The sequence below is a fragment of the Microtus ochrogaster genome, linkage group LG1 (genome assembly GCF_000317375.1).
Source record: "Microtus ochrogaster isolate Prairie Vole_2 linkage group LG1, MicOch1.0, whole genome shotgun sequence".
Lineage (NCBI taxonomy): Eukaryota > Metazoa > Chordata > Mammalia > Rodentia > Cricetidae > Microtus > Microtus ochrogaster.
The window spans coordinates 23,124,972-23,144,668 of record NC_022027.1 but is presented as its reverse complement, the minus strand read 5'-3'; the positions used below and the strand labels follow the sequence as shown (position 1 = coordinate 23,144,668).

Here is a 19,697-nt window from a genome sequence, read left to right as displayed (position 1 = left end):
AAAACCTCAAACTCAGTGTCCATCATCAGAACAAATTTTTTGAAGCACATGCCACATCTGTCGGAATGTAAGGCTTGAATGCCTCAGAGTAAAGGCTACACACACAGCAGGGGGCAGCGCAGTGCAGATAGATCCTGGGACAGCATCCCTGTAGCCACACCACTAGTACGGCCCCTGCTGCATCAGCGGACAACCAGGGGCTCTTCCAAGGCACCTGTAACTCACCTACTTTCTGTCTTTGTCGTCACCTGAGACTCATTTGGCCCGCCTTCTTCCTCACCCTGGACAGGCTGCCAGGAACAGATCATAGGACTCTCTCTGACTAGTCTGTGAAATTTGCCCCATGGGCTTCCTGACTGGCACCTTGTCTGCCGGTGTTAGCATCATTGATGCTCCGTGGCAGGGCCACAGAAGGAACCTGAGGAAGCGAATTGGCTATCAAAAACTATAAATTCCGAATGCCATACTACAGTTTGGGGGAAGTCGTGGGGCAGCCTTGGAGTTTCCTGTCGCTGCTATAGCAGATTACCACCAGCTTAAGTGGCTTAAAGCCACAGATCTCGCTCTTAAAGCGCTAGAGGTCAGAGGTCTTTCAAAGCTAGCAGGGCTGTGTTTCTTGTAGAAATTTCAGAAGAGCGCACGTGCCTGCCCTTCCCTGTGTCCTTTGCTTGTGTCCCCGATCCTCTCCTGTCATTTCTAAGGCAGGCGTTGCCTCATTTCCCTCAGGATTTCTCAGAGCCAGTCAGACAATCTAGAGAAATGGCCCTGTCTCCAGATCCTTAAGCATCTGCAAGGATGCTTGTCAGAGTCCGTGAATTAGGACAAGACTGTCTTGAGAAACAAGGGAAGCTGTTACTGTGTCTGCTGCAGCAACCATTTCCAGAAGGCGGATGCTGGAAGCAGCTTCCAGCACAACCAGTGAAGATTTCCTGCTGATTCATGAGATGCTTGTCCATGCTTAGGTCTGAGGGACAAACCTTGTCCGTGCACACCTCCATGTCGGGGAGTGACAGCTGTTTTAGGGTGATTTGGAATACGTAATGGAATAAAGTTAGAGACATCCAGCCCTCTTAACTCTACGGAAAGAAGCGCTGAGATTTCTGCCTATCTGTTATCTACCTAAGAAGAAATACAGATGGGCTGCTCAAACTTTGTGAAAAGCCCTCCCCCAAGGCCCAAGGCTGCACGCTTTCTCCTTCGGGAAGAGGTAGTTTCCGGACGATTGCCCTGCGGCGTTCATCACCTTCCCCTGAGCCAAAAGAAGATGAATATTAAGAGTAGTAATTTTTTAAAAATTATGCCTGTGAGGTTACACATGAAAGAACAGACAGCATGTAGCCAGTGCTTGGTAGGAGTGATGCCGTGGTTAGTGGCCCAGGTGTGTCCTCTCCTCTCTGCTAGTGACCTTGGCAACCTTGGGAATATAGGCTTCCTGCTGGCTGCCAGTCAGGCTGGAGAGGAGCCTAGGTCTTGGAAGTTTTCCTCAGAAGCAAAGCAATGTGGAAGTAAATGTCTCTACCCACATAAAGATGGGCTTCGTAACCAGGCCTGGGGTCACACCAGTCCTGTATTCTTCTCAAGATGCTTAGGACCAGAAGGATTTCTGGATTCGGAATGTTTGCATTTCCATGATGAGATGGGATCCAAAATGCAATCTGACAGTTATTTCTTGTTCACACAAACCAAAGGCAGTTTTAATACCATTTTTGATAATTTCATAAAAAAGAAAAAAAAAACTCAGTTTCATGGTGTGGCCTTTTCCACTTGTGGTGCCCTGTCCAGCAAGTTTTGGTTTGAGGTTTCTGGGATTAGAGATGTTAGCTAAGTAAAACCAGGAACAAACTAGAAGCTGGTTTGCCTGCATCCAGCGCCCTTCTTTCTGTTCTTTCCTGACCCTTAGAGAGGACAAACACAGAAGGGGAACTGTACAGTTTTACAAGAGAAAGTATAGCGAGCAGAATTTGCATACTGACAGCATTTAGACAAGCAAGGCCTTGTGGGTCAGAGAGCCAGGCAGACCTCGGGTAGGCTGTGCTGGGTAGGTGAGTGCGCCCTGGACGGCGCAGGGAGGGCGCATGGTCACCAGATGAGGGAAGATACCACAGCATGCAATCATGAAGATCACGCACTTAAGCAGAGAGAGGGGGAGACCTTGCTAGAAGGAATGAGGCTTGAAGATGCTGCAGACATTTTACAACTCTCAAAATCCAGACAAGGAGGTTTGCACTTCCTGCAAGTGATGCAAGGGAATCTGGAGAGATTTGGCCTCAGAAATACGGCAGCCAGACCTGGGAGTTGGAAGGGGAAGGGTTGTCAGACACTGTGTGCCTTACTGTCTGAACCATCTGGGAAATGAAGGGAGCTTGGGGAGGAAACCACGAACAAGGCTTCCCATTAGCCGTCTCCAGAATGAACTGTTGATCTTTCCTTGTTGTTGTTTCCTTCATGGCACTTGAGCCTGGCATGGGAAGGCTTTGAGAACACACTATGGAGAAAGACTACCCTCACCTCTCAACACCCCCAGACCTATCCCTTCACCCAGTGCCATGGTACCCATTCACACCTCGGGTAAAGGCCACCATTCCCTGTCGGCACCAGGGACACGTGGAGCAAGCCTGTGCTTCAGTCCCCAAATATTACTCATTTCTGTTGTGTCCTGGCCCAGACTAGGCATTGGGCCTAAGATATAAGCCATCCTCATGGAGCTTTGTGGACTTGCAGGATGCGCACTGGTAAGTGTGGTGTACATAGGGAACCCTAGCCCAGCAGTGGCGATAGAGTAGAGACAAAGTAAGCAAAGGATGAGAACTTGCTGAGATGCTGAGCCCTGGCCAGGCTGGAAGGGGAGCGAGGGACCCAGGAGATTTCCAGGTGGTGAGATAGGCCAAGACATTGGGATCGGGTGCAGGGCTGTGGCTGGCAGGCTAGGGAACATTTGATTCCAGCATGGAAGATGCCAACGGAGATAGGCAGGGAAGGAGCAGGAGGCAGTTAGGAGCAATACTGAGGGCAGGTGAGGGCAGGCTGAGGGCAGAACCTGTGAGATAGCAGGCAAGGATGTGCTGTATTCAGGACCAACTCCAGGGCACGAAGGCCCAGGAGGCAGGTTTCTGTTGCCAGTCCTTCGAGCTCACCAACTTTCCCTAGTACCACACGTATGGCTAGACCTTCGTGTGGTCATCTATGGAAATCTTGCCAACTTCTTCCGTATTAAGAGAAGTAATCTAAGCTGCATGGTAGCTCACACCCATAATTCTGGCATGTGGGGAGGTGGAAGCAAGAGAATTGCTGTAATTTTGTGCCTGGCCCGGGCCACATTGTGAGACCGTATCTCAGAAACCCACAAGTAGGGACTGGGAGGTGGCTCAGCAGCGAAGAGTGCGCCCTGCACCCACTCACAGCTCTGGCTGCACCCCAGCTGCAGGGAGATGGCATGCCTCTGGGGGGGGGGGCATCTGCATACCGGTGTACATACCCACACACATAATTAAAATATAGAATAAATCTTTAAAACTTAAAAAAGACAGATAGGAAGACAAGTAATGTAAAAAAATAAATTCAGTTGCTGTATGGGTAGCTCATGCCATGGTTGCAGCACTTAGAAGTTAGGTAAGAAGATTGGGGTTCCAGGCTAGCCTTGGCTACACAGCGAGACCTTTCACTTCTTCTTTGGAGAGCCACTGTCTCCATTAATAACAGCAAGAAACTTAGTTGTGTTACCCAGTATGGCTGTTCTGAAGCCAAGTAATATCATAATGGGTATCAGTAGCACAGACAGAGCAGTCAGCTTGCTTGAGCTAACCCGATATATAACACAGGAGACCAGCATTGCTCCCAGGGACGCAGTGTGGATGTCTGGCAAAGTCACATGCCTTTGGTAATGTCCAGGTCACAGGACATGTGTGTTCCGGGCTTCTCTGATTGCCCATCAGCTTCCTCAGGCAGCTGTGGGGCTGGCCCGTCCTCTGTGTCCGCCCACACATCACAGCCCATTGTTTCGCTTCTGCTGGCTTGTGCTGGTTCTCATTATATCATTCTGTAATTCATATTCTTCCCAATTCCGTGTTCATTGTCTCATCGTCTTATTTGTCACTACTCCAGACAGACGCTTTCTTCAGAATTCAGTGTGTACTCTGGGTTGGTCCCTATCCCAGAGTTCAAGAGCTAGGTTTAGAGGACACTACCACATCACATAGCAACAGGTCCCTAACAGCCACTGACCTCTGCTTCTGCTGTCTGTAGCTGTTGGTGTTTTGGTTTTGGTGTTTAATCTGCATCCGCAGTTCACGGCTGACATGCTGGCTATGAGCTCCGTTAATAGTCGTAACTAGAGTGCATGTTGAGAAAAGGCTCCTCTTCCTAATATCCTGGCAAATTGCCTCTGCACAGGGATTTTGCTTATGTAGCAAGAGACAAAGACACGAGGATTCTGAAGTGTCATGTGTTTCGATGTGACACACCAGCAAAAGCCATCGCCACAAGTCTCCACGAAATCTGTTCTAAGGTAAGAATGGGTCCAGGGCCCAGGGTCTACCTCCCTGTTTCCCCTCACTGACTGAGCGGGAGGGCCAGAGAGCTGCCTGTGACATCAAACCCAGGGAGAAGCGGGCAGGGTGGTGCTCAGCCCGTTGTTAATGTGTAGTAGATTCCAAGTTCAAGGCATATCCATGATCTCAGGGTTACCCACTCACAGGGATGTCTGAGTCCCTCACAAGATGGTGGAGTTTTTGCATGTGACTTGTGTTTATCTTCCTGTGAATGTCATGTCACCGCCACATTACATACACCTAGAGAAATGACGGTCATTACTTTGCAATGAACATCTTGGGCTGGGATTCAAAGCGCGAGTTACTTCCAGGGCCATTGTGACCAGGCGTCTTTCAATCCCTAAACCCACACCACTGTAACTCCCTGGTGGAGAACAAGAACAAAAAGATGCCTGCACACAGTGACCATTAGTGTCCCTAACAGAAGAGAGACCGCCTGGAAGAGCCGGAGAAGGACAACGGCAGCAGCCAACATCCCTGAGCCCTCTGGACTCGTTTAATATTCATTTATTCCACACATGCGCTGTGACATGCACACTCCCGTTTGTATACGGTGCCGGCGAAGAGACACAAAAGGGCAGCTTACCTATCCAAGGTCACAGCTAGTAAGGGCAGCGGTAGGATCTGAAGTCTCCAGAGGCCTGGAAAGAGTATCTAAGAGTCGCCCTGGGACAGTACCAGGGAAGCGTGTTACTCTGTGCTCTCTGAGCGCAGGGGTCAGAGGGTCCAGGTGCCCCCAGAGGGTGCCTGTTGGGTTGTCCTCCACAGATGTGGGAATGAGTGGATGGAAGAAGAAGCTTCCAAGCATTCAGAGAGCTGTCATTCTGAGGAAATGTTCACCTGTCATCCCCAGCAGGGAAAGGTGAAATCCTCACATAATGTGTAGCGCAGGGAGAGGAGGGAAAGGAGGCAGAAGATGAGCGTTAGTTTAAATCCCGGTAGAATCCACTCAGATGCTTTGCCGGCATGGCTGGCTGGTGACATGGGGTCCGTAGCTGGGAACCCACAATGCGCTTTCATTTGCTGTCTAGATTATGGCTGAACGGAAGAATGCCAAAGCCCTGGCCTGCAGCTCTTTACAGGAAAGGAACAATGTGAGTCTCGACGTCCCATTGCAAGGTATGTCTACAGTGGCCCCTCCTCCGAGGCTCCTGCCAGTCCTGCAAGACCGGAGGGTTGCAGGGTTCTCTGGTCTCCTTCAAAAGCACACTCGAGGGCTGGATGATGGCACCGGCTACTCTTCCAGAATCCCCGAGTTCGATTCCCAGCACCCACAGGGCTGCTCACAACCATGTGTGATTCCGGTTCTAGGGCATCTGTTGCTCTCTTCTGGCTTCTACAAGGACTGCACGCATGTGCTGCACATATATGCAAGCTAACTAAACCTTTCATACATATAAAATAAAAATAGACCTTAAAATCAGGCATGGTGGCCTCCATCCTAGAATCCAATCTCTAGAATTTGGGACGTAGAGTCAGTAGAACTGTGAGCCAGCCTGGGTGCTGCATGGTGAGACCCTGCCTGGGTGGGGGAGGGGGACGATGAGTGTGTGTTCCAGGCCCCAAGGGGACAGAGTTCAAAAGTATTGAACAGGGAAGTTGTTTTTTGTTTCTGTTGAACAAATTAGAGAATATTGTAGCAGAGTTTTTGTTTTGTTTTGTTTAATCCCATGTATTACCGTGGGGGTAAGGACTATCTAGTTTAAACATCTACAGATTGTTAGTTGGGGGACTGCATTGCTTCTTCCGTGTCTTTGATTATCTATATCCTTTGTATATATAATGTATATAAACTTTCTTCGGGCACCAGCCACGCCTAACAAATAGGGCACGAAAAGCTGTTTCTTAGCACATGAACGACTTAGCATACTGGGTTTTGCCTTCCTAAGCATTTCACCTTGAAAGAGAGATCAGTAGGGTTTAGGCTGGCAAAGCCCCTACCTACGTCTGGAGTCGGGAAATGCTGTCGTTATAGAACTAACGTCCGGGAACAGGGTGTTCTGGTATGGGTCGCCATCTGGGCGTGCAGATTCCAGATGGACAGCTGGCTTTCCCCGTACCCTAGAACTACTGAGAAACACACTGCTTTTGTTCCCTGTAGTAGATTTTCCAACACCAAAGACAGAACTGGTGCAGAAGTTCCACGTGCAGTACCTGGGCATGTTACCTGTGGACAGACCTGTTGGTAGGTACAACTGGGCAAGGCTTCCAAAGCTTACAAGAGCCGGGAGGGTGAGGGCCACTGTATCATTCCTCATCTTAACCCTGACTCGTGCCTCTGTGGTGACACCAGCCTGGACACATGATCATCCTGGTCACGTAGGTGGTGGGGGCAAGCTAACCTTGACTTGATGTGTGGTCCAGCATGCAGAGAAGCATGCAGCATGCAACACTCCAAGGGAACAGGTGTGTGTTTTCTGTTGTCCCAGCATTCCAGGGATGAGCAGCCCAGGACTGTAGAGTGCTCTAGCTCTCGGCTTTGGGGTCAGGCTCCTGCCTCCGTTCTTGCCCACTGGAGACAGGTGGGAAAGACTGATGGAGTCCCCATATCTTTACACAGTGACCCATAGTGGTATGTCCTACCCTGGTGCCAGGAACTGAGGTGTTCCACCTGCCTTAGCTCACAGAGAAGCTGTAGCTTCTCTGTGACTGGAAAAGGCCCTGGAGAAGTCGGAGGTCTGGGGGGAAGTGAAATGCTCTCTGGAGCGCCGTTAGGCACTTCCTCAGAGGGTCAAAGACCTTAACTGTTGTTTGACTGGGCAGTTCTGCCCTCAAACACATACCCAAGGAAACTGGTAGCTTTGTTCCCCGCCAAAGCTATAAAAACATTCCTAGTAGCATTTGTTCAAAAGTAAAGACACTCCTAATGCCCATCACCTTTCCGATAATGGAATTTTATCTGGCAAGAAAAAAAGTAAAGAAACATGTCTCAGCACGTGTGACCCTTGAAACATTGAGATGGATCAAAGAAGTCACCTCTCCCGCCCCAAAAGAGTCCTCTGTGTAGGATTCTTAACAGGAGTATTGACAATAGGCAAGGCCCCAGAACCAGACAGAAAGGAGGAATGGATTCGAGGCTAGGTTGTAGGGAACATAGAGAGTGCCCACTAAGTATTACAGGGGTGCTGAAAATATGCTAAAATTGATTTGATGACTCCCCTATGAGTAGACCGAAAACCGTTGGGTGGTATGCATTAAAAAGAGTGAATTCTGTGCGAGTTATGTCACAATGAAGTTGTCACTCCTGAGCAGGCCAGATAGCTCAGGGGGCGCAGGACAGCTGGAAAGTTGTCTGCAGACACACGCACACAATGTCATGTGCTCTCACGCACAATAAACAGATTTAGCTTGTTCTGAGCTTACTTATTCTACAGCTAGCAAAGGAACCCCACTGGACAGCATCTGTAAAGGGGCCATCAACTCTTCCCTGACTAAATGTCAGTGTGATGGGGAAGGGTCTGATACTTTGGTAGATGCTGGCTTCTGTTGGGTCTCCTTCCTCAGGCTCTCAAAGGCAGGCTTGAGGTTGGAGCATCATAGTCTCATAGACAGGACACACACACACACACCACACATGTATGCATGCAGACATGCAGGCACAAACATACACACACATCCCTGGAAGTACCCAGGACTCTCTATTGGAAAAACTGGCTTTTTTTCTTCTGAGCAAACTTGAGGATAAAGCAGTAAGGTGGCCTGACCCCAGGAACTACAAAGGCCAACCTGGGTCTGGCTGTTCCTGAATGACTGGGCCTGCATTAGAGAGTGAAGTTTTAATTATCCTTTCCCTGTGTAGGCATGGACACCCTGAACAGTGCCATAGAAAGTCTGATGACCTCATCCAGCAAGGAGGATTGGCCTTCGGTGAACATGAACGTGGCCGATGCCACAGTCACCGTCATCAGTGAGAAGGTGAGGAGCTTGAGAGGACACTGGGCTTGGCCGCTTGGGGGTGATATTGACTTGTGATTAAAATGGCCTACGTTTATAGAAGATTTGGGACTTTGTCTGGGCCTCATCCTGCCTCCCTCAGGACCTGGAAACTCCTATTCTGATACCTCCATTCTGCCTTCCTCGCTTGCTTGAGAGATTGAAATGGTTCAAGGTGACAGGTGGCATTAGCCGTAGCTTACTGTGCCTTTCAGTTTTGTTATGAGGGCTCTGATGTGGACTAGGCCATGCTGTCTGGAGTTGGGTGCAAACGTTGCTTTATTCGGGAAGCCCAATGATATATATGACTTCTGGAGAACAGATCATTGGTCATCCTGACAGGCCGGCGTTCGCCTCAACCCAGATTATCCCGTCAGGGTGACTGAACAGAGTTACTTGGCTAAGATCAAATTGGAAGCACAGAACCGGGCCTTCAAGCCAGATGGTCTGAGTTCAGCCTCCTTTACCAAGGTGTGAGAAGGCCCTGTGCTGGGAAGACCTCAGGTCATAAGCATGTCCCAGCTTCCGCCACCAGCAGGTCACTGTCAAAACCACTTCACTGTTGTCGGTGAACAATCCTCTTCAGCCTGCCTTCCTCTCCCCTCGTTCTGGATTTCACTCCTAAAGCGTGTTGTGGTGCCCTCCCCCACTGCGGTGTTCTGACTGGTGCAGCTCCCTCCGTGTACCACACCCCTTTGTCCACACCCTCTCTCCCAGATTCCAACCCCAGCATTTCTTCTGCAAACCTCCTGACCTCCCTGCCCAGGGTAGGATGCCTGTGAAATGAATGAATATTTAACAAGCCAGAGAGTTTACAGTTTGAGAGCTGGCATTCTAGCTGTGTTTACTAACTCACAAATTGCCTGTGGTTGCTGCCTGCCGTGGATGTCAGCTATGAAACGAATCCCACACACGTCTTTATGCTGCCTTGTGTGGGGAGAAGAGGAGGGGGGAGTGAATTGACAAAGAATGTGTTGATTAGCAGCATTTTGTCTTCCACAGTGTTGGATGTGATTTGGTGCTTGAATAAAAAACAGCGGAGCGAGACATGTGAATCTTTTACTCATGGACACACATAGACAAAGGTTCACATAGACAAAGGGGTCCTGAGCCACCGAGGGCCCTGCGTTGGGCAGTCTATAGAAGTCTATGTGACATTGTTCTTCACATAGTGAAGAACGGATGTGGGCTGCAGTGGATAGAGAATGGGACACACATCCCTTTCCACAGCAGTGGGGTCATTCACTGTGAGATCAGATACCCACGGCAGTGGTGGCCTCTTGGTTCTGACTTTCTAATAAGATGCAAATCCTACCAGGCTCTGTAAGCGGAATTCTCTGAAGTATTTAAGTTCTGACTTTTTTTTTGCTGGCAGCTGTCTGACTTCCCAGAGAGCACGGGTGCTGAACCATGTCTCTTACAGAGCGAAGAGGAAATCTTGGTGGAGTGTCGAGTGCGGTTTCTGTCCTTCATGGGTGTCGGGAAGGATGTCCACACATTTGCCTTCATCATGGACACTGGGAACCAGCGCTTTGAGTGCCACGTGTTTTGGTGTGAGCCGAATGCCGCCAACGTGTCAGAAGCCGTCCAGGCTGCCTGCATGGTGAGGGAGCCCGCCTTTTGCTCCACCTTCCCTGTCCTTCTTGTTCTAGATGCTGTAAATTAGAGTGGAAATCCTATATCTAATGGATAACGTCTAACTCCCAAAGCCCCGTACTTTATAGTGATCAGTAAGTAGCAGACTAGAGTCGGCCCCGTGCTGCTGGCTTACAAGGCCTGAGTACTTCACAGGATGTCTGATTTGAGACGTAAGCATCTCTTCGTTGAGCAGATGTGCTCTGGGAACCTTTCTTACACACACTGGAACTCTTCTGGTCAGAGCAAAGGAACTGGGAAGGTAGGCACTAGAGCCTGATGTCCCGGGCACGGTCTAGTGATAGTCGCTGTTACTGGTAGAAGAAACAGGACCCCTTGTCATGAAAGGCTGAAGTTGGTCTCTCCAGGAAAGATTACCAAGTAGGAATTGGTCATCTCTAGCTTCTGGGATTTTTCTGGATTTGGGTTTGGTGTTTTGAGATAAAGTCTCACAGTAGCTCAGGCTGCCCTGGAACTCACTGTAGCCTAGACTTTCTAAACTCTCAACCTTCCCAGCAGTGGAACTATGCGCATGCGCCACCGCTACCAGCTCCGACTTAGGTTTTAAAATAGTATTCCATCCAAAAGGAAGACAGTCCCTCTTCCTGGAGACCTTGCCTCGTGAGGGCAAGTTTAAAGTACAGCTTGAGGTGCAGTGATCAACCCGGGCTGCCAGCGTGGAGACTAGAGAGACAAGGAGGGGGCCTCGGCAGGAGGCAGCCGGAAGAGAGCTAACGAGGCCATGATCAGTGAGATGGAGTACTACCTTGTGTGAGGAGTCCCCTCTGCTACGACCCCGGAGAGCCCCAAGTGTAGATCCGGGAGCTCTGCACAGCCCCCAGAAAGCCATGTGAATCAGGGAGCTCAGTGTAGCGGGAGAGACATAAAATCCCAAGCCCCATAGTAGTGTGGAAAGAGCTCTAAGTGGGGGAGACTACACCAGACTGAGAAGGGGTTCGACAAAGGGAGAAAGACTCTGAAAGTGGGAGCTGGGAAAGTCTGTCGAGGGCTGGTCTGTTGTAGTAATAGGAGTGGCGGGGCTGCATCCCCAGCACCCTGCTGCCCGCAAGGCTAGCTTTACCTGAAATAATTACACGGACACTGTATTCTTTTAATCACTGCTTGGCCCATTTCTATGTAGCCTCTTCTAGGCTAACTCTCGCACCTGGACTAGCCCATCTCTAATAATCTGCTGTAGCACCCCAAGGTGTGCCTCTAGCCTACGTCCATCCTAGGTTGGGGCTTCATCGCATGTGCCTCAGAGAGCAGAGCTCTCGCCTCTGCCCGCAAGAGTGGAGCATCGTGTCTCTCTGAGGCGTCTGCCCCCGAGAGGAGACCTCACTTCCTCTTCCTCCCAGCATTCTGTTCTGTGTAGTCCTCCCACCTATGTTTTAACCTATCAGGGCAAGCAGCTTCTTTATTTAATTAACCAATGACCTTCCTCCATCAGTCTGTGAGCTTGGTTTGTTTAGGATGGAGGCGATCTGCACACTTTCTTGCGCTAAAGGAGCCACGTGAATCATGTGCCTTATAATGACATGTATGTCAATGTGAATGACAGACCACACATAAGACAGTCGTTCTGTGAAAACTACCAATAGGTGTTAAAAACTACCTGTTGCCTACGGCACTTCTGTGTGTTTGTTTGTCTTTAAGGTTTTGCAATTATCAGTCCTCTATGTGGAAGCTTGCAGCACCTGGCAGAACCATCACCACAGACTCTCCCCTGCTTTGCCTCTGCCAGCCACAGTGTGGCCGTGGCCGTGGCCGTGGCCGTGGAAGCGCCCCCTCCTTCACTCTCATCACCAGCTCCTTCTGCTATTTTCTTGACATCTTTCTCTTCTCACACAGGCCATGTCTTGCAAGGCTGCATTTGGCCTCGTTTTTACTTGCGCAATCCAAGAAATCATAAATCACACCCAAGCCAATTGTCGTGCTGTCCCCAAAATGAGTTCTGAATTTAAAAAAAAAAAAAAAACACAGGAAAAAAAAAACCCCCGACATCTGGTATGGTCTGTACATTCTAGCTTCTTTTTCTAGATTTCTGTCTCAGGTATTATTGCCTTCCCATGGTGAAGGACACTGATGACTATTTAGACAACAGGATAGGAAAAGAGCAAATTGGCTACCGATACCTATGGAGGCCAGTGAGCAGGTAAAGTCACTTGCTACCAAACCTGGAAAGCTAATTTTTGAGACGTGGAGCCCACATGAGAAAAGACCAATTCCCACAAGTTGTCCTCTGACTTCCATGTGTGTCCTATAGCACATGATAAACACACACACACCCTTTTTTTTAATCTTTGAGACTATTGAGTGGGGGGAAGGGAAGGGAAGGGAGGGAGGGAAGGAGGGAGGGAGGGAGGGATGGAGGGAGACCTGGGATCCACACTCCATCTGCTTCCCACTCACTGGTCCTCAGTGGGAGGGTTGTTTTCTCTAAGTGCTGTGCACACAGGATGCTAATGCTCACCAGCCTGAGTATTCAGGAGCAGGGCTGTGGGGGAGGAGCAGGGGAGTGTAGGAGTTGAGGTGGGACCTGGGAACCAGGTGTAGATGGGAGGAAGGGACCATGGGAAATAAACAAGTGCTCTTTCAGTCAAGCGAGAAAACTAGATATTTTACAAAATTGAAATGGAGCGTAACAGATGGTTTGGGTCTAAAATGAATGGCTTTCACTCTTAATTATACATTTTAAATGCTAATGACAGCTAATTAGTTTTATCAGTGGCTACAGGTTTGTTTTTCCAGATCCCCAGAATCATTTTTCCACTTGAAAACACTTTTTTAATAAAAATTTTATTAATGCAACCAGCTGGAGTAGCTCAGGCAGTGTGGTAGAAGGCACGTGGGTACAATCTAAGCTCCCACCACGCTCTGAATCCAGTTCTCCCCAATGCAGGGAGAGGTACCTTTCTTCAGTCAAATCCATGCCCTTCTCCATCTGGAATACTTATGCATGGATTGATACGAGCAGAGATATGATAGTGACACATTCTTTTGAATTCCCTTTTAAGGCCCATTCTGCAGCTGTGCTATATAGGCCTAAGTGAAGACACTTTCATGGAATTTAAAAGAGGTCAGAGCGGATTCTTTATTTATGAATTCCATCAGTTATGTGCAATTTTGATTCACGATATGCATACAAAGCTACTATTTGAAATTTCAAGTCCAGGGTTTAATATTGCCACACTTACCTGCTGATTAAGTGATGCTTTAAGAAGCATGTGATTGGTGATGCAGACGTAGCAAAATGTTCTCCATAGAGCAGACATGTGGTAAACCACCCTTTTGTGTGTACTGAGTTTTCTGACCTGTGGGACATGAGAGAGCATTTGAAACCCGTCCCATTTTTTGGTGAGTGTTTTCATGTGTTTGAGGGAGAAGCAGCTATAACTATGCCGAGGGTCAATAGACCTTTAACTTGACTTTAGAGATCAGAAAGAAATGACAAACATAATCCTTTTCGTCTAACACTGAAGAATTATTTAACTTTCTACTAGTTCAAAAGCAAGCAGGCTATGTTGATGTAGTTCTCTCTTTAAAAAGTTTTTGTTGCCAGGTGGTAGCACACACCTCCCAGCACTTGGGAGGCCAAGGCAGTTGGATCTCTCTGAGTCTGACAGCCTGCTCTACAGAGAGAGTTCCAGGAAAGCCAGGGCTGTTATACAGAGAAACCCTGTCTCGAAAAACAACAAAGGAGTTTTTATTAGTGTATATGTGTATATGGTGTGTGTGAGGAAGGGAGTGCCAGTGCACAGTTGCCACGTGTGGAAGTCGGTGGACAACACTGGGGAGTTCATTCTTTCCTGCTGCGGGTTTCTGGTGTCAAAGTCGGGTTGTTAGGTTTGAAAACCAAGTGCCTTTACCCGCCGAGCCATCTCAGCAGGCCTGTGTTGCTATATTTCTGGAGGATAGATATGCCTGTGTTCCCAATGCTAATGGTAGGTGTTGGTTTGGTTTTTTGTTTTTTTAATCTCTTAGGGTTTATACTTTTAGGTAAAAGAGATAACTGAAATCTCATCACAACATTTTCTATTACAGCAGGAAACAGGGACAGGAACAAATCCATGTTGCTAGGCCTATCTAAGGCTTTCTACAGTTTACTTTGTAATTCTCAACTGCTCTATAGTCAGAGACACTGAGACTTGGAGAGATGCAATGGCTGGGTTCCTAGAGCTCATAAGCAATACAGCCTGGATGCAGACTGTGCCCTTCCTATCATGCCATGTCACCTACACTTTCCTGGATGTCCATGTCTGATGGAAAGCTTAGTTAACGCCCTCTCTCTACTGATCCTTTTCATTTGCTTAGCTGTTGACTGTGAGCAGTGGGCAGAAAGGACGGGTGGGAGAAGCCAAACAGCTGTGGGAATTTAAAACATCCCACATTAAGAAAGAAATGAATCTGGAATGCAGATGCACTCAGGGGTACAGCCCTTGCCTCGCATATACAAGGACCTGGGTCAGTCTTCCCTACCACACAATAGAAATGCTAGTATGGAGGGGGGATAGGGAGCAGTGGTGGCAGGTGTAATGGTGATGAGTGGCAGCTGTGGTAGACCAGATGGTGATGGTGGTAATAGTATTACTGGTAGAGATGGGGTGGGGGTGTGTTGGGGAAGGGCTGCCTGTTTCGTTCCTGGCTGCTCAGCCCTGAAATAGTCACACAGAAACTATATTATTTAAATCACTGCTTGGCCCAGTAGCTCTAGCTTCTTATTGGCTAACTCTTACATCTTAATTTAACCCATCTCCATTAATCTGTGCATCACCACAAGTTCATGGCCTGCCAGCAAAGTTTCAGCATGTCTGTCTCCGGCAACGGTTACATGGCTTCTCTCTGACTCTGCCTCCTTTCTCCCAGTATTCAGTTTGGTTTTCCCCACCTACCTAAGCTCTTTCCTATCAACAGGCCAGGGCAGTTTCTTTTATTCACCAGTGGTATTCCCAGCATACAGAGGGGAATCCCACCTCAGGGGTGGAGGGTGGTGCTGATGCTGGTGGGTGGGGGGGGTGGTAATGGCAGTGTTGGTGGTACTTGTGGTGGTGGTTGGTGGTGGTAATGATGGTAATAGTACTAGTAGTGGTGGCAATAGTGCTGGTGGGGGGTTGGTGGTGGTGCTGGTGGTAGTGGTGATGAACTCCTAGATTTATATTTAGAAGTTGGGCCATCAACTTTTGAACACAACAACCAAGAAGAAATACTATTACCTAAATTGCTGCTTGCTTGTTTTATTCCAGTTGCGATATCAGAAGTGCTTGGTAGCCAGGCCACCTTCACAGAAAGTCCGACCTCCACCCCCGCCAGCGGACTCAGTGACCAGAAGAGTCACAACTAACGTAAAACGAGGGGTCTTATCGCTCATTGACACATTGAAACAGAAACGCCCCGTCCCAGAAACGCCCTAGCAGCTCTGGGCTCCAGGATTCTGTCACTTTTACCTGAAGAGCAAACGTCTACACTAAAGAAGCCGACAGCTGGCCTTCCATTCAGTTGCTGATGCTTTGTCTCCAGAGAATTCATCCTTAACCAAACAGTGTTAAGACAAGCATGTGACCGCGTCTTGCCACCACCATGTGCTATGAAAAGAAGCATGAGTTGTTTTTGTTTTCTGTTCCCGTAAGTTCCATCCTGAGCAGTGGAAGGTCTTTTACTGTAAATATTGTGAGCAGGACTTCACACACTCTCTGAAGAATGTGGCCGCACCCTTCCTAGAGAACTAATGCTGCATCCTTGGAGTGAATGATTCCCAGGTTCATTTTCTGTCCTCTTGGTTGGATCTGTCACAAGCAACCTTGGGGTCCCTTGGCACTTTGCCTTGTTTTCAGCTTTTAAAACATTCAGAACCCGAGGGACAGATACCATTGAATTCCTGTAAAAAGAACATTTGGGTTTTAGTTTTTCATAAAAGTGAACCTGTCGGTTGACAAAAACTGGCTGTTGGCATCAGTGCAGACACTAACCAGCCACTTTCCTCAGCGAGATCTCTGATGCATGGACACCCCTTCATGTCTTTGGGGTGCTGGGAAAAGGAAAACTTTAAAATTGATAGAAAACTAAATTTGAGGAATTAAAAATCAAGCAAAAAACATAGCCTTTCTTTTCAGATGGTTTTCAAACTGGTTATTTAAAAAGAGAGAGAGAGAGATTAGCATATTCATAATACATTTGGGATGGGACATATTTCAAACTTCTGCCTTACATTGTACAATGCAGCTAGGGAATTGAAGTATGCTATGGCCATTCTCCACCCACACCCGAAAGTGAAATATTCCTACACTTTCCATCCTTAGTTTGACGAGCTAATATGCAATTTAGAGTTGAGGAAATGTCATTTTTATCTCCGTCACACACTATGATTTTAGCTCTCACTGTGTGATTCTTGTTAGTTCACATCCTGGAGGTAATGTCCTCCTAGGAGTCCCTATCTGCCACAAGCTTTCGCTATGCTTTTTGTCCAGAGAGCTGTCTAGCCATCATACAGTGTCCATGGCAACAAATTTAAGTTGTACTTTTCTTGAACTTATGTATTTAATGTTAGAAATTTGGTAAGACTTGACTAGATATGTTTTAAAACTTCTATTTTTCCATTTTACTTTCAAAAGATTTAATTTTTTCTTATCTGAGCACAATATACACAGAAATAATGGATTGTTTGATAGCGTTCCCCAAATATCATTTTCTTGCCTCTTTTTATGTAGCTAAGAAACCTAACTATAAAGATACACAAATTTAGACTCTTGTTGACATTATTTTAAAAGGAGGTTGCAAAGATCAGTCTTATGTTACTCTTGTTTACTTTTAATATCAAAATTAATATCATTATAAAAGTAATGCTTTGTGTTTATGTGCTGCTCTGCAGATGTCCACAGTTTTATCCCAGTCGAGCCTTACAAGGTAGAAAAGGTACCAAACTCACTGAAGAAATCAAATACACAGGGTTTTGTACCAAGAGGCTAAGTGGCCAAGGATCTCACCCAAGTTCCTGAGAGCCAGAACCAGGACCACGTCTCCCAGCTTTTGCCACCTTATGCCTCTTCCACACAGTCAGGAAGACCCTTCACAGATGACTCTAGGTCTATACACAGAACAGATAATGAAAATACCATCAGGCAATTTCAGAATCCCCAAGTGTGTTAGGGAAAACGTCCAGTTAATCTACACAGTGGCATTTATTGTTAAGACCATTGTCCTTTCTCGGTCCCTCAAACATGTTGTAGAGGACAAATGTCTGTCCTCAGCAGCCTTCCTAAGCTGAGATTTTCTAGATATTACATCACCTGTGTAGAAACCTTCCCGACTGTGGCACTTAGCAGCCACAGACTGCGTTGAAGTGAGCATGTTCCACCTGTGGGTCCCTCAGAAAACCCATGGCATCAGATGCAGAGAACCTGGACTGTTCTCTGGCATCCACACACTACAATAAAAGTGATGTTCCTTGAGAAAAAGATGCATTAATACTTGGTGCCAACTTGCATACTAGCTGAAGTAACTAGTGCCATCTGAGAGATTTCTGAGTTAAGAAAACCTTATTGTGCCCAGAGAAAAACTGTCCAGAATCCAGTTACAGTCTCTCATTTTGAGCTCCATGGTGAAATGTTTTAATGCACTCCACTTCAAAACTCTAAAGTAATCCCTGTTTCTATAGGACGTCTCCATCCAAACCCTGTTCGTCTTTAAGACCTACATTTGTTTGTTTTCGGGATCAAGAATACTGAGCTAGCTTTAAGTAGCAAACTGATTTATATATGCAATTTTAGGACTCAGTAAGAGGAATGATAGCCTTTACACAGGGAAAAAAAACTCTTACTGCGGCTGTTTTGTTTTGAAAATAGCTTTGCCTACTAAATGCAGGTTGATTTTTGTAAAATGAATTATGTTAAACAGTGTATTCAGACAACTTTCTGCCATGGCCAAAAAGTATGTATGAAAGTATGTTTGCGTTTGTTGGTGAAAGGGTGCCAGTGTTTTACCTGAGATCTTAGTGACTTTGGTTATCTATGCATTCTTTAGATCCGGGATTCGGGAACAGGCAGCCGTGTTCACTAAGCCTTGTGTGTCTTAGCATTTTTTTAATTAACTTGTTAAATACAGCTTAAAATATTTTTATTTTATTTATTCTATTTTTACTGAAATATGGCGCATTGTTGTGTTAATGTATTCTCTTTCCCGGGTATAACGTCAGTTACCTGGGTCTAATTAATCTCAGTGAACTACATCGCCTACAAGGTGGTTTTGTAATGATTTGTAGTCACATTTTTATTGGAATATGTAGAAGCAAGGGCAGAATGCTTAAAGTTCCTTTTATTTTTTAAAAGCAACTAGGTAGGAGTGCTCTGCCCACCTTCCCTGTGCTCCGGGGCAGCATCACCGTGGTAGCCAACATGCCTATGGCTAAGACCATGTCTTCGTAGATAGACTAAGGCACTGTGCGGTGCTTTGTTTTTATATCCTTCACAACTTGCGTGACGTCATCAAAGAGCTACATATCCATCCACTTGCCCTTCGTTTCCACCTGGATTCAGGATCACCCATGGCTAATTGGAACCATTGTTTCATTTGTTTGTCTGTCTGTCTCACTGCATGAAGGGACATTAGACCCATTTCCATTAAAACAAATTCTTGGTGATATAACTGTTGGCACTGCTATTTTTTTTAATACACATTAGACATTTAAGAAGGACACAGAACAAACCACTCAGAACAGGACCACTTACGTGTAGCCCCAAAGCTTCCCTTACTCTAGGGCACACTTCCTGTACGAGCATTGCAACGCAAGATTTCACAAACCATGTGGGGAAATGTGGGGAAATTGTGCTAACATTAGCACAATTTAATCAAGCCAAAAGCTCTCAAGTGGCCGGGTTTAACCTCACCTCCTCACATCCGACATGCTCACAGCCAGTCAGAAAGCAAGTGAACTTGTTTCGGCATACTGGGGGTGTGGCTCAGTGGTAGAGCGCTTGTGTAAGATGTGCAGGGCTCTGAGTTTAAGCCTTGGAACCATGAGGGGGGAGGGAGGGTTGCACTTCAAGGCAAAGATCTTTGCTTGCACCAACTGTGAGAGTATTGCCAGGCAGCCGTATCAGCCGCTTCCTCCTAAAAGGACGTCTTGTTTTCTTTTTGATGCCTTTTTCTGTTGACCACGTTTGCACATTTAAATGTAAAATGTTGTGAGAATAAATGTAGCTGCGTACGAGGTTTGACTCGTTTCTCTGCCAGCACGGCCACTTATATAAGAAACAGATGCAAACCTAGTGTCTCTACAGTCGTTATTTTATTTTTGTATTATTCTTACTTCAAATTAAACTTTTTAAAAATCATTTTAGTAATGTAAGATTCTGCTTTCATTAGTGTTTGCCTTTCCTACCTGGTGAGAATGAGCTGGTGACTGTAAGGACTTGCTCTTCCCTTACTCTTCGGTCAGTAAAGAGCTGGCGTTCCAAACACAGAAACCCATCCAGTCATCAATGGGAATTTTTTGTAAGCAGTGTCATAGGGTTAAGGTATCTCAGCACGCACACAAGGTCTGCCTTTCGTTCTTGTAAGAATCAAGAATGGAAGTGGGCAGTTCATTGA

General features: G+C 47.0%; 1 protein-coding gene across 16 annotated transcripts in view; it reads left to right on the top strand.

Moving 5' to 3' along the window:
- Positions 1–18,752, top strand: part of Apbb2 (amyloid beta precursor protein binding family B member 2) — a 337,583-nt gene extending 318,831 nt beyond the window's left edge. For 8 of the 16 annotated variants that reach the window (XM_026785184.1, XM_026785185.1, XM_026785193.1 and 5 more), the window contains 6 exons: positions 4,390–4,504; positions 5,579–5,666; positions 6,649–6,732; positions 8,347–8,462; positions 9,856–10,083; positions 15,359–18,752. In XM_026785184.1, the coding sequence (XP_026640985.1) occupies positions 4,390–4,504; positions 5,579–5,666; positions 6,649–6,732; positions 8,347–8,462; positions 9,856–10,083; positions 15,359–15,526 (799 nt within the window). In that variant the 3' untranslated portion in view covers positions 15,527–18,752. The remainder of the gene's footprint in view (positions 1–4,389; positions 4,505–5,578; positions 5,667–6,648; positions 6,733–8,346; positions 8,463–9,855; positions 10,084–15,358) is intronic. The other 8 variants (XM_013350791.2, XM_013350789.2, XM_026785194.1 and 5 more) reach the window with 3 other exon arrangements.
- Positions 18,753–19,697: the final 945 nt, after the last annotated feature.